The 15,738-nt window shown below is 39.6% G+C and overlaps 1 protein-coding gene across 1 annotated transcript in view; it reads right to left on the bottom strand.

Moving 5' to 3' along the window:
* LOC134657542 (glycerol-3-phosphate acyltransferase 1, mitochondrial) overlaps positions 1-15,738 on the bottom strand; it is a 59,658-nt gene that overhangs the window by 12,310 nt on the left and 31,610 nt on the right. Inside the window, exons 5-11 of the mRNA XM_063513118.1 lie at positions 11,216-11,380; positions 9,364-9,533; positions 8,442-8,576; positions 6,023-6,124; positions 4,110-4,202; positions 2,806-2,900; positions 405-640 (exon numbers count right to left, since the gene is read on the bottom strand). Of these exons, the coding sequence (XP_063369188.1) occupies positions 405-640; positions 2,806-2,900; positions 4,110-4,202; positions 6,023-6,124; positions 8,442-8,576; positions 9,364-9,533; positions 11,216-11,380 (996 nt within the window). The remainder of the gene's footprint in view (positions 1-404; positions 641-2,805; positions 2,901-4,109; positions 4,203-6,022; positions 6,125-8,441; positions 8,577-9,363; positions 9,534-11,215; positions 11,381-15,738) is intronic.

Raw genomic sequence — 15,738 nt, 5'->3', positions numbered from 1 at the left:
GTGGTTCGTATTGAGCGTCCTCCAGATGCCCCTGAGGGCTGTCCAGAAGGTCTCCATCTGTTTGGGCATGCCGAGCTGTTGTCTCACGAAGTTACCGTCCACGAGACGGTCGTAGTTGAGTGTCACTGGGACTAGGAGTGCGTCGTCTATGGTAACTTGTACTTAGGCTGATAAAACATACCTTAAGCGACAGAGGCTGATTAAAATCCACTCTTATGCTCCCGTGGTTCGTATTGAGCGTCCTCCAGATGCCCCTGAGGGCTGTCCAGAAGGTCTCCATCTGTTTGGGCATGCCGAGCTGTTGTCTCACGAAGTTACCGTCCACGAGACGGTCGTAGTTGAGCGTCACTGGGACTAGGAGTGCGTCGTCTATGGTAACTTGTACTTAGGCTGATAAAACATACCTTAAGCGACAGAGGCTGATTAAAATCCACTCTAATGCTGCCGTGGTTCGTATTGAGCGTCCTCCAGATGCCCCTGAGGGCTGTCCAGAAGGTCTCCATCTGTTTGGGCATGCCGAGCTGTTCTCTCACGAAGTTACCGTCCACGAGACGGTCGTAGTTGAGTGTCACTGGGACTAGGAGTGCGTCGTCTATGGTGCCGTCGAGGTATGCGTCCATTATCACTGATAAGATGCCCGCTGAAAGGGTAAAAGAAATTTTATAAATTTGTTGAATGATAAATAAATAAATATTATAAGACGTACTTACACAGATTGACTAAGTCCCACAGTAAGCTCAAGAAGGCTTGTTTAGTGGGTACTCAGACAACGATATATATAATATACAAATTAATACATAGAAAACATTACCGGGATTCGAACCCAGGGCCGCGGCTTCACAGGCAGGGTCACTACCCACTAGAATGATGCATAAAAACAAAAACTTTTTTGGTCTTCAAAATAATGATGGAGCCTCATTTCTAGTTGGGATTTACATAGCCTATTTAAAATCGGTTCGAACTATCCTTAGACCCAGTTTTGTTTTGAGATGTATGTATCATCGCCCACACTGTTAACTGACAGTTCGTAAACTTTCTTACAAAAGGCTAGGTCCACCGATGGAACCACGATAGCAGCAAGCGCATGTTGCTGCCACTTAAACATATAATATCACTACCGTATAGAAGTTTTATATTTCTTTGATTATATTAAGACATGCCCCGACTTTTCATGTGAATCGTGCACAAGAATGTCCCACAAGTTTTCAACACGCACATTTGTTTACATTTTAAACTTTATCAACGTCATTGCATTGCATGATTTGTATATCATTGTTTACAATAATAAGTAGCCAATCTCTGTTTAGCACTTTGAACTGCAACCAAGCTCTAGCAGTTATACAAAGATAATAACAAAACTGTCGTCATGATTGCAATAAATATAATGATAACAGGCAATAAATGAAGTTTAATTATTTATTAAACACATTACAATTTGAAACATTACCGTAAATTACATTAATACATAATATTGAGTACTCTTAATCCTTAAAATATACATAAAAACACAAAAAAAAAACCTATTGAACCTAATAAATTAGATATCAATTTGCGCAAAAGGGATGTTGACTTTATTTAGACACAATTTCTATTTTATAAATCGTATAGAACTATAAAGAGTAGGTAACTTAATGTGATGATGATATTTGCTAGTGTTTCATATAAATTCCATAGGGGCAAATCGTTTTGACAGTTCGAAAAAAGAAACTGATTTGACTATTAGTCAAATTCCCTATGCACATAATATAGACATATTAGTTAGTAGAAACACATAACTATATCTAATACTAGCGACCCGCCCCGGCTTCGCACGGGTAGTTCAACGAATTTACACAAAACCTTTACTAAATGATACACCAAAACCTTCCTCAAGAATCACTCTATTAATAGGTGAAAACCGCATGAAAATCCGTACAGTAGTTATTGAGTTAATCGCGAACATACAGACAGATAGACGCGGCAGGGGACTTTGTTTTATAATATGTATTGATATAAAAGGACAAACCATCTGAGACACGGTATTGAACCGTATTGAAACGAAATAAGGTATATTTTACGAGTAACTATGTAGATGTTTGTAGTTATGCTTACCAGTTATGTTGTCTAAGCAGCGTGAAATAACAGATTATGCGCCATTTTACTCATTATTAGGTTATTACAGTGAGACACAATTCATTTCACGAAGGCGTTAGTTAATACTAACTTTTTCATTATGACTTAAAGGCTAACTTCGTCACGCCTACTCGCCTTCGTAAGATGACATTGTAGATTAATTAATTAAAGAAATTATAGTGCAATATTTATGTGTATCAAATACGAAAATCCTGTTTAACCTTTACCTTATATTTCAAACTGCTTGGGTACGGTGACAGATGTCAACTCAATACAATTTTGCGTTATAAATTGTCATCTTCCTCGCGTTGTCCCGGCATTTTTGCCACGGCTCATGGTAGCCTGGGGTCCGGTAGCAACTAATCCCAGTAATTGGCGTGGGCACTAGTTTTTACGAAAGCGACTGCCATCTGACCTTCCAACCCAGAGGGTAAACTAGGCCCGTATTGGGATTAGTCCGGTTTCCTCACGATGTTTTCCTTCACCGAAAAGCGACTGGTAAATATCAAATGATATTTCGTACATAAGTTCCGAAAAACTCATTGGTACGAGCCGGGGTTCGAACCCGCGACCACCGGATTGCAAGTCGCTCGCTCTTACCGCTAGGCCACCAGTAAGGAGATGAAATCTGTCACCGTATCCAAGCTGTTACGTTTAAATTGTAACATTTTTTCACCTTTATTTAACATTTACCTTTTGGTGGTTGCGGTTTCCCTGTCCTAGTCCTTCCTCCCTCAATAAAGAATTCTAGATTATTCTTAGCCGCTAAACTATTTAAAATGTAAGATCTGAAACAAAAACGTCAAATTCAGTACATTTGTGTATATGTCACCGTAAAATTGTAAACACTCGTCATATTATAATTTCGCTAGTTACATTATAAACTGACGGTAGGGAGATTATAATCTAACCTAACCTACGTTAGATTATAAACTAACGGGTTCACAATCTTACGGTGTCATATATAAAGATTTCGGTTGACACAAAATAAAGACAAATCTTTTAAACTTTCAAAGTCATTGGTAAAAAAAGTTTTATTTTTACAAAATTTCAGGACAGTTCTAGTAAATTATATTTACTTTCCTTTTATAGTTTTTAAATTCAAGTGAACTATCACTGTGCAGTGCACTGTTGCTTGGCTGTGTGGAGGGTTCATGATTTTAAACGTTATTTTGAACGTTGAATAATTTTACGGTGTAGACTCAGTTGTTTTAAGTCACTTGCGCAACATTTTTCGGGGAGCCTAGGGCTATTCATAAATTACGTTATCTATTTTTGACGATTTTTGACCCCCCCCCCCCCCTAAAGTCATCCAAAAATCATGCTTCGAATGACCCCGTGTCCTCCTCCGTAATTTATGAATAGCCCTCTAGGCTATGGCTATACACGGCGGAGCTCTCCGAGTCATGTCGCGCGAGTGACTTAAAACAAGTGAGTCTAAATCGTAAAATTATTCAATATTAGTATGTCTCACAACAGTTTAAATTCGGTTATTTTGAACGTATTTTAAATGTAAACCTGTATAATTTAGAGGCTAGATTTTGTTCAACACCCTCGAGCATAACATCTGTGTGTATAGTATGAATTATCTGAGATGATTTTTTCGGGCTGGGGCCCTAGTCTATTAAACAAAAGGTATTGTTTCCTTTATGCAGTGCTTACACCTGTTTACTGCTAATAGACCCTACTTAATTAACGGGAACAAACCCGTTTAAAAAGCAAATTTATCATTCTATTTATATGGTTCAAATTCATGAAACAACCCATTTGGAGATAACACGTTTTGTTATCTCCAAAGAAAAGACCACCCTGATTGTTCTCAGAATGAGCTGTCGCATAAATTTGAACCTTAATACTATCACGATAGTTGCTTTTTAAACGACATGGTTACTTTGGCACGTGCTGAACACCGCTCTTAAAAGAAACAAAGGCTTTTGTTTAACAGATTAGAGCTCGAGCCCGAAAAAATCATCTGAGATAATTCATACTATAGGTACCTTAGTGCAGTCTTGTAGAGTGGGTCCCCGTGGTACTCTGAGCCGTCGACCCTGCGTCTAATGTAGAAAGCGCCACAACCACGGAGGAACCATCTGCAAACAAATTACAAACGTGTATTCCAATTCTCAGTTACATATATATTTTATGAAACTCCAGTACGGATATGATGGTCGTTCTTGTCTACGTGACAGCGTGATAAAACGGTGTCCGTCACTTTCTTTCCCACGGTGTTAAACAGTGACAGTTATTTTATCACGTGGATAAAGATGGATAAAGCTATCCATAATAGGCTGGCTGGTCTATTTGTAGAATGAATTGTGCGTATCATGCACTTCTCTGACTTATGTATCACGCATGACTGTATCTGTTCTGAATAATAAAAAAAAAAAACAACGGGTTGCACTCCGGGAGTGCCGGCAGAAGTGAAAACTCAATGACTAGTGCAAGTATAATTGAGGTTAACGCCATCTAGCGTTATTTCGTCGCATTACTTGAAACCCCTAAGCATATCACTGTTAGTACTCGAGTTATATTAGTACCAGTTAGAGGGAAACTCACTAGATGGCATTATAATCAATAAAGAAAAACTCAATGACATTGTAACAGTTTTTCGGTCAGGTCACGTGTCCGTCTTACGTCTTACCATAGAGAAAAAAATACATAGAGTGCTCACTCCATACATCAGTTTTAGTACCAAAAAGACTATTAGCATCTAGCATCGAGCTATCTCAACAACATAAGACTTTCCGGTCGGTGCTACATCTATTGTCAAGTAGCAGTACTGATAGTTCCGCTACTCGATGCTAGATGTAGACACTGAAATTAATAGTCTGAACTGATGCATGGAGTGAGCACTCTTGTCTTACTTATTTCTCTATGGTCTTGCGAATTCTCCCTCTTCGAATTACGAGTTCTCGCGAGTTTAACATTTTTTCCCCAAGACAAAAAGTTTTCACTTCAAAAATAAAAATAAAATAAACGTTACAAGAGAAAAGGGAGAGTAAAGAAATAAAATAATTAAATCTTATAGGAAAATTTTAAAATGATCGAGCGGGTTTCCGGTACTCAATTTGTTAATCCCTCTAAGCCCCCAATGATGCGATATGGAACATGCGATTTAGTCATCTGTATTTGACTGTATATAAAATAAATTATTTCACACCATGCATGAAATAAAGCATCAGATAAATTACTAGAAAAATATAGTTATTTTTAAACACAAGTTCTATTTAATAAATCGGATAGAAATATAAAAACCGGCCAAGTGCGAGTCGGACTCGCGCACGGAGGGTTCCGCACCATCAACAAAAAATAGAGCAACACAAGCAAAACGGTCACCCATCCAAGTAATGACCCCGCCCGACGTTGCTTAACTTCGGTCAAAAATCACGTTTGTTGTATGGGAGCCCCACTTAAATCTTTATTTAATTCTGTTTTTAGTATTTGTTGTTATAGCGGCAACAGAAATACATCATCTGTGAAAATTTCAACTGTCTAGCTATCACGGTTCGTGAGATACAGCCTGAGGGCCTACCGCGAACCACGTTCGACGTGTTGCCTCTCTGTCGCACTTGCAAATTCGTACGTAAGTGTGATAGGGAGGCAACACGTCGAACGTGGTTCGCGGTAGCCCCTCTGGTGACAGACGGGCGGACGGACGGACGGACAGCGGAGTCTTAGTAATAGGGTCCCGTTTTTACCCTTTGGGTACGGAACCCTAAATACGGAAAATTAGGTGAGTTGACCGCGACGTCACTGTGTAATGTTTCATACAAATTCCATATTAGCAAATCGTTTTGACAGTTCTAAAAAAGAAGCCGATGACTAGTACCTAAGAAAAATACCCTATTTGGTGTATGTCGTAAAAGTATTTTAGGACGGAAATAGTTTTGTCAGGTTATCAGTAAGTTACCCAAAGAACGGTATCCTCATGTTGTCACCCGCGGCGACCAGCGGCGGCCGGAGACCGGTCAAGTACAATGTGAATGTGACCAGAATGTAGTCGAGGTGAGACCTGTGGACAACACACAACATACATTAGAAAATCTTTTACCAAACACTTTCTAAAAGCACCGACAAAAATACTTTTGTGACCTACCGATAAAAGAAACGATTTCTTAATTAAGGTGATGTCTCAGATAAATTAAACACTATAGTTCGTTTTTTAGGGTTCCGTACCTCAAAAGGAAAAAAACGGAACCCTAATAGGATCACTCGTGCGTCTGTCTGTCCGTCCGTCTGTCACAGCCTATTTTCTTCGAAACTACTGGACCAATTTAGTTGAAATTTGGCACACATATGTAAGTTTGTGACCCAAAGATGGACGTGTAACGTAAATAAATGAATTTTAAATATTTATAATTCTAGGATAAATAGTTTAGCAGTTATTCAAGAAAATAGGCAAAAAGTTACCATTCCCCCCCTTATCTCCGAAACTACTGGGTCTAAAATTTTGAATAAAATACACAAAATAGTTCTTTACCTATAGATGACAGGAAACCCTATTAGAAATGTACAGTCAAGCGTGAGTCGGACTTAATGTACGGAACCCTTGGAACGCGAGTCCGACTCGCACTTGGCCGGTTTTTTTTTGCATTAGAAAGAAGGTAAACAATCTTGACGTGTCTTTTTATTTTTATTAAAAATCACCATTGAAAAATAAGTCACAGCAAATATGTATAGGGTTTGTTTGCGCGGTGGAGGGTCTGCCACCTTGTGGCCTAAATCAAAAACTTAAAGTTGACAACTACTCTTTTTACTACCAAGGAAAACTACGGAAATATAGACCATGTTGCTACGAGATAAGGTCCATTACAAATATGAGCGGTAACCCGGCGGTTTTAGCGCGGAAGAGACGCTCGTTGCACGCCGCCCGCGATATGACGAACGGCCTTATGACACAAACAGGCTACTAATCTGTGCAGTGACCTAATGTAGATCTTATAGCTAGGAGATAAAGTCCACAATTAACCTGTGTAGGGGTACGAAGATGAGCGGTAGCCCGGCGGTTTTAGCGCGGCGGAGACGCTCGTCGCACGCCGCCCGCGATATGACGAACGGCCTTATGACACAAACAGGCTACTAATCTGTGCAGTGACCTAATGTAGATCTTATAGCTAGGAGATAAAGTCCACAAGTAACCTGTGTAGAGGTACGAAGATGAGCGGTAGCCCGGCGGTTTTAGCGCGGCGGAGACGCTCGTCGCACGCCGCCCGCGATATGACGAACGGCCTTATGACACAACCAGGCTACTAATCTGCGCAGTGACCTAATGTAGATCTTATAGCTAGGAGATAAAGTCCACAATTAACCTGTGTAGAGGTACGAAGATGAGCGGTAGGCCGGCGGTTTTAGCGCGGCGGAGACGCTCGTCGCACGCCGCCCGCGATATGACGAACGGCCTTGAGACATAACCAGGCTACTAATCTGTGCAGTGACCTAATGTAGATCTTATAGCTACGAGATAAAGTCCACAAGTAACCTGTGTAGGGGTACGAAGATGAGCGGTAGGCCGGCGGTTTTAGCGCGGCGGAGACGCTCGTCGCACGCCGCCCGCGATATGACGAACGGCCTTATGACACAACCAGGCTACTAATCTGTGCAGTGACCTAATGTAGATCTTATAGCTACGAGATAAAGTCCACAAGTAACCTGTGTAGGGGTACGAAGATGAGCGGTAGGCCGGCGGTTTTAGCGCGGCGGAGACGCTCGTCGCACGCCGCCCGCGATATGACGAACGGCCTTATGACACAAACAGGCTACTAATCTGTGCAGTGACCTAATGTAGATCTTATAGCTAGGAGATAAAGTCCACAATTAACCTGTGTAGGGGTACGAAGATGAGCGGTAGCCCGGCGGTTTTAGCGCGGCGGAGACGCTCGTCGCACGCCGCCCGCGATATGACGAACGGCCTTATGACACAACCAGGCTACTAATCTGTGCAGTGACCTAATGTAGATCTTATAGCTACGAGATAAAGTCCACAAGTAACCTGTGTAGGGGTACGAAGATGAGCGGTAGGCCGGCGGTTTTAGCGCGGCGGAGACGCTCGTCGCACGCCGCCCGCGATATGACGAACGGCCTTATGACACAACCAGGCTACTAATCTGCGCAGTGACCTAATGTAGATCTTATAGCTAGGAGATAAAGTCCACAAGTAACCTGTGTAGGGGTACGAAGATGAGCGGTAGGCCGGCGGTTTTAGCGCGGCGGAGACGCTCGTCGCACGCCGCCCGCGATATGACGAACGGCCTTATGACACAACCAGGCTACTAATCTGTGCAGTGACCTAATGTAGATCTTATAGCTACGAGATAAAGTCCACAAGTAACCTGTGTAGAGGTACGAAGATGAGCGGTAGGCCGGCGGTTTTAGCGCGGCGGAGACGCTCGACGCACGCCGCCCGCGTGCCGCAGCCGCCGCCCGCGATCCGACGGACGGCCTTGTGGCACAGCCATGCCACAATTCTGAAATGAAACAACTATATTTAGTGCGGGTTGTATTAACAAAACAGTTGCTAACTATTTTATTTTTAAGTTGGTAGGGTGGGAGTGGGTTGCTGACTCCTCGCAAGTTCAGTAAAGGACCCTAAGGGCTCATTTAGACGGCGCGCGAACTCGTATACGATTTTAGTTACATTGCGGACCAGTGAGGTTACATCAATTCAGCCGACCGATCAATGTAATGAAACTCGTATGCGAGTTCTCGCACCGTCTAAATGAGCCCTTAGGGCTGATTTAACGGCGCGCGAACTCGCATGCGATTTTAGTTACATTGCGGACTGTAATGTTGGTTACGTCCAATTCAACCGACCGATCAAAGCCCGCAATGTAATGAAACTCACATGCGAGTTCTCGCATCGTCTAAATGAGCCGAATTGTATAATAGTAACTTGCCGTCGTCGACTTAAGACTAGAATCTGTTCTGAAAGAGAAAAGTCGTGGAAAATATTGGGCCCCATACATTCCACGACTCTTCTCTTTCCGTACAGACTATAACTGGAAAATTAGGTCATTAACTCGGTAATTCTACACGCAGTAACGCTATAACGCGCAAGAAAGGGTAATGAATGAGCTGTCTGAAAGTCGTAGCGTGGTAGGAAAGCCAGAGACATTGCGCGTTATCAGGAAAGATTTAAACTTTAATCTTTATTTTTATTTATATTTTTATTTTTATTTATTTATTTTTATTTTTATTTTTATTTTTATTTATTATTAGGAATTATTAGGAAAGACTAACATATATGTGACTCACTTGAGAACCCTATTAGACATGGCAGAGCTGATATCCATGAGCACCTTCTTCGCCCTGGCTTCCACTCTTCGCCTGAGCTCCGGATTAACGGAATCGCCCGAGCCTTTGCTCCTGGCTTCATTGAGTGCTGATTTTTCGATGGCTTCTTGGAAGCTCTCGTCTTTTAATACCTGTGGACAGAACAGATATCATCAGTGACTGATAGCTGTAGAAACATATCGGCGGATTATTTCGCAAAACTCTTAACTCCACTTGGAACAGATAAAGGGATTTTCCACTTTAGCCGACAATAGGTAAGTAAGTACTAAAGTTGCAAGCCTCTGGGGGCCTAGCCAAGCCGACAATCGTTGATAAAAGAGGCCAATAGAAACTTAAACAATGTACTCAAATAGCAGTATTTTTGACCATTTACCATTATAAATTGAACAGTAACTGTAACCGTCCGTTACGGTTCAATTTATTGATTGATTGATTGATTGATTGATCATTTATTTGTCAATAGTGGGTTCACAAAGAGGTCTTAAAACTACAATATGTAAGTACATAGGATCTCCACATTGTGCCTACAAACTGGCATACAAATTTAATTAAACTAGCCTAATTACATGCATATTAAAATTAACTTATCTATTAAGGAACTCGCCCACACTGTAGAAACATTTCTCACACAGCCAAGCTTTCATCATTTTCTTAAATGTTATCTTTTCCCTTTAAATTCATCCGGTAACTTATTATAAATTGTAATGCACATGATGTATGAATTTTTAGACGCTAGTTCTAGTTTGGTAGCTGGTTTGTGTAATTTATGTTTGTATTGCTGTCTAACATTACGAGAGCTCATCTGTTGTGCTTCGATGAATTCATCTTTATATTTATGAACAAACATACAGACCTCAGCTATATATAAGCAAGCAACTGTTAGAATATTGTGCTGTATGAAAAAAGGCCGACACGATGCACGGCGGTCTAAATTAAAAACAGCCTTGACACATCGCTTTTGAGCCAAGAATATTTGATTAATTAGTGTACAACTACCCCAAACTACTAACCCATATCTTATTGTTGAGCTAACGTAACCGTGGTATGCCATTAATGCTGCTTCTGTGGAAACTGTTTGTCTGGTTCGTCTCAGGGCATACACAAAACTGTTGAGTTTTGAATAGACTTTCTCTACATGTTCTCGCCATTTGCAATGACAGTCAACCATTATTCCCAAAAATTTCGTATATTTAACTTCTTCTATAGGATCGTTATTATAGTGTACATTTAAGTTAGGCGGCGTAACTCGTTCTGTATGAAATTGAATATAATTAGTTTTTTTAATATTAACCTTTAAATTATTTACTTGGAGCCACTGAATGGTTTGAGCTAATGTTAAATTTATATCATCATTATATGTCAGCAAATCATTACATTTAATTATAATTGATGTGTCATCTGCAAATAGAATACATTTGTGGGATAAGTAATTCGGCAAGTCATTTATATACATTAAAAATAGTAAAGGTCCTAATATTTATACTGGTTAATGGTCAATTGCAATTAACGTTTGGCCAACACTGTGAAATAGTCACTTGACTTTTCATAACACATTGTGGTGGCGTTGGCAGGACCTGAAGTCCTTTTGAAGGAGAGCCGTTACAGGAAAATACTGTCGAAAACTGCGAGGATTTACACATCGTAATTGTATAATACAAATCTGCCCTTCCCGGTCTGTTATTTGTCTACTAGCTAGACTATAAAAATATAGAAGTTACACCACCACCAGAGGAATGATGACAACACGACACCAATTCTTGTATACTTCAAACTTCAATAACATTATATACTCTATGGATATTATTAGACCTACCTCAGGGACCATATCTTTGTAGTCGTAATTGCTGAGATTACAGCATTGTGCTAAGTCGCAGAGGCAGCGCGAGACGACGCCGCCATTTGCGAAATTCTGTTGGCCGATGTCGAGGATGTTTATCACAGCCCCGGTGTCCGCGGCTTTGGGGTCCTGCCACGATTCCTGGGGACAAGGAAAAATAAAAGTTAATAAGGTAATAAATGATCATATCCTGTTGTCAATGGTGGAAATCATTGTCTGTCTATTTTGTTTAATGTGTTGTATCTCCCAGAGTTTAAGGTGTAAATTTGCATGGTACTATGTAGTTAACCATGTGTAATAATAATATCATAAGGACCATTGTACCATGTTTAATACAAATAAATGAAATGAAATAAAAGGGTTGCCAAAACGATGTACCCTAAAAATCGCGTTAGTATAATACTTTCCACTCTGCACTCTACTAAAACGGGCCGGTATATGTAAATATTGTGGTAGTAGGCGAGCCACATAGCCTAAAGATAGAAGGATACGATCAAAGGTGCATGGAAGTCCTTTACAAGCATTACAAGTTAGATGGACGTCCATGTGGTAAGAGCAGATGGATGCAGTTTTCTTATACGGAAGTTATGGAAAATAATTACTCAGGCAACAATCTTTATAAGCGCCATTAACTGTTGAGGCTTATAATTACCTACTATGCAAAGTTTATCTTACATCACACGCATTGTGAAAAGTAAAGTAGGTCTCTCGAACAATAAACGTTACAAAGTATTTTATCTAGCATAATTGGCGTGTACCTAATTTTATTTGTTATTTGCTTTTTTCCATTGTAATAAGACGAAGAGAGATAGATAAAAGTACATATTTTGACGTCGTTACAAACACACACGAATTTTTTCAACAAAGTAATGGAATAGTGAAAGTGTCAAAGACCGCTAACGTATGTGCTAATAAACGTGCAAGTTTAATTTCAGTCATGAATGTGTCATGCCAAACGTCGCCACGTGTGAACGGTTATTTCTGTCACATGATTACATTATTATTCGAATTACAATGTATATGTCGGCGGCCGATCGTAAGATCAGGCAGATCGTAATGTTTTGACGATAGTGACATTAAACCAATATAGGTATAGGTAGGATAGGTTCGTTAGGTTGCTTTAGATGCCCGAAGGGCAAACTGCCCAGAAATAGGAGCCCCGCGTAGCGGGGCTCCGTCGACTCAGGGAACGGGTCAAAGATTTTCACGTTTCACGATATGCCTAGGAATTTCACGATATGCCTGATCTTACGATCGGCCGCCGACATATACATGCGGGCGATCGCACACGGACACGTTAGACACGTATCATGGTGCGTGAAGATTTAGAAAACCATATAATAAATATATACATAGGTTTTTTATCATATCGAATATAAAACTTCTATTGACATTAAGTCGGTCTTCTGATCCAAAATCACCTTCTAATGAATGTCAAATGTTTAAAACAATTACTTATTTTATTTACCTACACAATTATATTGTTTACACATTAGCAAGTTACAGAAACGAACACCAAATCAAAGAGAATTCGTATGTAAAACCATTCTGTATACCTCAAGGAGTGATATAGGTAGACGGTAAACTAGGAGCGCCATTTTGAATTTTGAATATTATCTTTATACTTTTACTACGTCTCCTTATATGCGAGACCTATAATATAGATTTATTTTATGTAAGCATTTCATAATAGTAACACAATATAAAAAGTAAGGTTTTATCAGCCTTACTTAGGATTCATTCAGTAGCAAACTGCGTAGCAAACAAATGATTATAGACACTCTAGATAACATGTCGGCATTTACGGTTTAAGACGAAATTTCATACGTTCTAATTCATACGAAATGAAATCTATTGCTCCCCATGACCACTACATTTGCCAGATAGTCGATCTACTTTATTCGAAAGAAACAGAAAAAAACAGTTGAATTGAGTACCTCTCATCTTTGAAGCCAGTAAAAATAGGCTAAGTTTGAATATAATAATGTAATCAATTAGAAAGTAAGTATTCTGTTTGGAGCAATGCAATGCAATCCAATTCGGCACAGCGCGTGAGCGGCATGAGGCTCGAGTGACATAATACATGTCTTAACCACGCGAATTGTTTTATTAGGGTTCCGTACCTCAAAAGGAAAAAACGGAACCCTAATAGGATCACTCGTCTGTCTGTCCGTCCGTCTGTCACAGCCTATTTTCTCCGAAACTACTGGACCAATTAAGTTGAAACTTGGCACACATATGTAAGTTTGTAACCCAAAGATGGACGTGTAACGTAAATAAATGAATTTTAAATATGGAGGCCATTTATGGGAGGTAAATGAGATAATAGAAAATTAAAAAATAATGATATTCAAACTATATCGTGTTACATATCAAATGAAAGAGCTCATTGTAAGGATTTCAATTTTTTTTTATAATTTTAGGATTAATAGTTTAGCAGTTATTCAAGAAAATAGGCAAAAATTACCATCCCCCCCCCCCCCACCCCTTATCTCTGAAACTACTGGGTCTAAAATTTTGAAAAAAATACACAAAATAGTTCTTTACCTATAGATGACAGGAAAACCTATTAAAAATGTGCAGTCAAGCGTGAGTCGGACTTAATGTACGGAACCCTTGGAACGCGAGTCCGACTCGCACTTGGCCGGTTTTAGTTTATGTGGGTTATGATACAGTTTATCGCGTGATAAAGACAGGACTTCAAATGTCTCCATCGAGAAAAAAAGTGTTTATCGAGCATATTACCTAATCCAGCGACTGAAAATGTTCAAGGTGTTTTTTCAACGTTTAGTTACCTATATTCATTGAATAATGTATGTCTTAAGTGTTTTATTAGTTTATGTGGGTTATGATCGAGTTTATCGCGTGATAAAGACAGGACTTCAAATGTCTCCATCGAGAAAAAGTGTTTATCGAGCAAATTACCTAATCCAGCGACTAAAAATGTTCAAGGTGTTTATTCAACGTTTAGTTATATTCCGTGAATATGTAGGTCGATATTGAATTTTACTTATCTGTGCTAAATATTTTTTTCTTAATATCTACATATGTAAAGATAAATAAAGATCCTAGAGATAGTTATGACTATGTATTAACAGTATAAGTGTTTTGGCATATCTAGAGCTGTAAACTTATACCTGTATTTATTTAAAGAATAAAGATAAGGAATATTATAGAGATATCGACATCTTATCAGGTAAAATGTTAAACTCCGATTTTTTTTGTGATTGTGGCGGTCGTCTCATATGATAAGTTGTCAAGTATGGTATGACCTACACAATCAGTTTGGCTAAACGTATATGCATAATAAAGGAACCTAATATAGCTTGGCTTGAGATAATAATAACACAGGTAACAATATTTTCATACTCTTGTTGGCATCGGTGCTTAGTCAAACTGACTTTAATCATGTCTATAGTATAGGCCTTGTATCAAGATATAAATAGAATCATTGATTCCATATTCCTGTTGAAATGACGAGTAATAAAGGTCATATGGTGCAAGGTAACTCTAAATTTAATATGCTGAAATTATTTAAAGTGCACGCGATGACTGCTTGTCCCAGTTCGAGGGTCTCGATTCACTCGATGCCGTGTGGACCCAAAATAAACACAGTTCCTAAGGCAGTTTGCTTGCGGCGAATTTTCGATGTGTCTCTTCATTCAATATCGCACACACACCCATATAAGATACATTCCACGCAAAACTGCGTAGGGGGCGCCACTCCCACAATCAGTAACAATCTAAGGGTCTACCGAAAACGAGAGTGTCGAAATTTTGATATTTAAGCTTATCATTCTTGCATATTAGAGCAATAAAGAGGCAGATAGCTGAGTTTAGATTTCGCGTTTCCCGGTAGGCCCTTTGTAAACAAACCGCCTTGATGTATCAATGTCATATTTTATTGTCCGTGAAAACTTGTCAAAAAACTGGAACAGTATGTATAAGTTGCTCTATGGTTTACGAAAGGCGCTAGTGCTGCACTCTGGTGGCAAAACATTGCAGTAATACTACCTATTGTTTACCGTACCTACTCTCACGCAATAAATTCCAAGTTCATACTGGCTTTCTTACTGTCGTTATGCGTAGTAAGACAGTAATGAACTAATGAATGAATAAATAAATAAATCAATCAATCAAACAAAACATTAGAACAATTGCACATATCTTATGAAGTATCCAATAAAACATAGGTATCATTGGCCTTAGCGTCTATTTCAGACGATTTATGGTGTAAACCCGGAGAAATATCCTATCACACCGCCTGGGACGGAATTAAGGAAATGCAGAGATGCCCAGCACCTGCATTACCCTCTCGGCTTCACTGTCTTATCCCACAGGAAAGGCGAGCCAATACGTGTGGAGACAGGGTTAACATAGGTATATAGTGAAATAAATATTGACTGACGGCGCGATTCGGAAAATGAATAAGAGATTCACTAGATATGAAATAGTAAAGATATGTGACGTTCCACGGCAAAAGGTACCATTGCCCCGGC

This window comes from Cydia amplana, chromosome 20 (genome assembly GCF_948474715.1).
Source record: "Cydia amplana chromosome 20, ilCydAmpl1.1, whole genome shotgun sequence".
NCBI lineage: Eukaryota > Metazoa > Arthropoda > Insecta > Lepidoptera > Tortricidae > Cydia > Cydia amplana.
The sequence above is the reverse complement of the archived record's forward strand: the minus strand, read 5'-3'. Positions and strand labels throughout refer to the sequence as shown.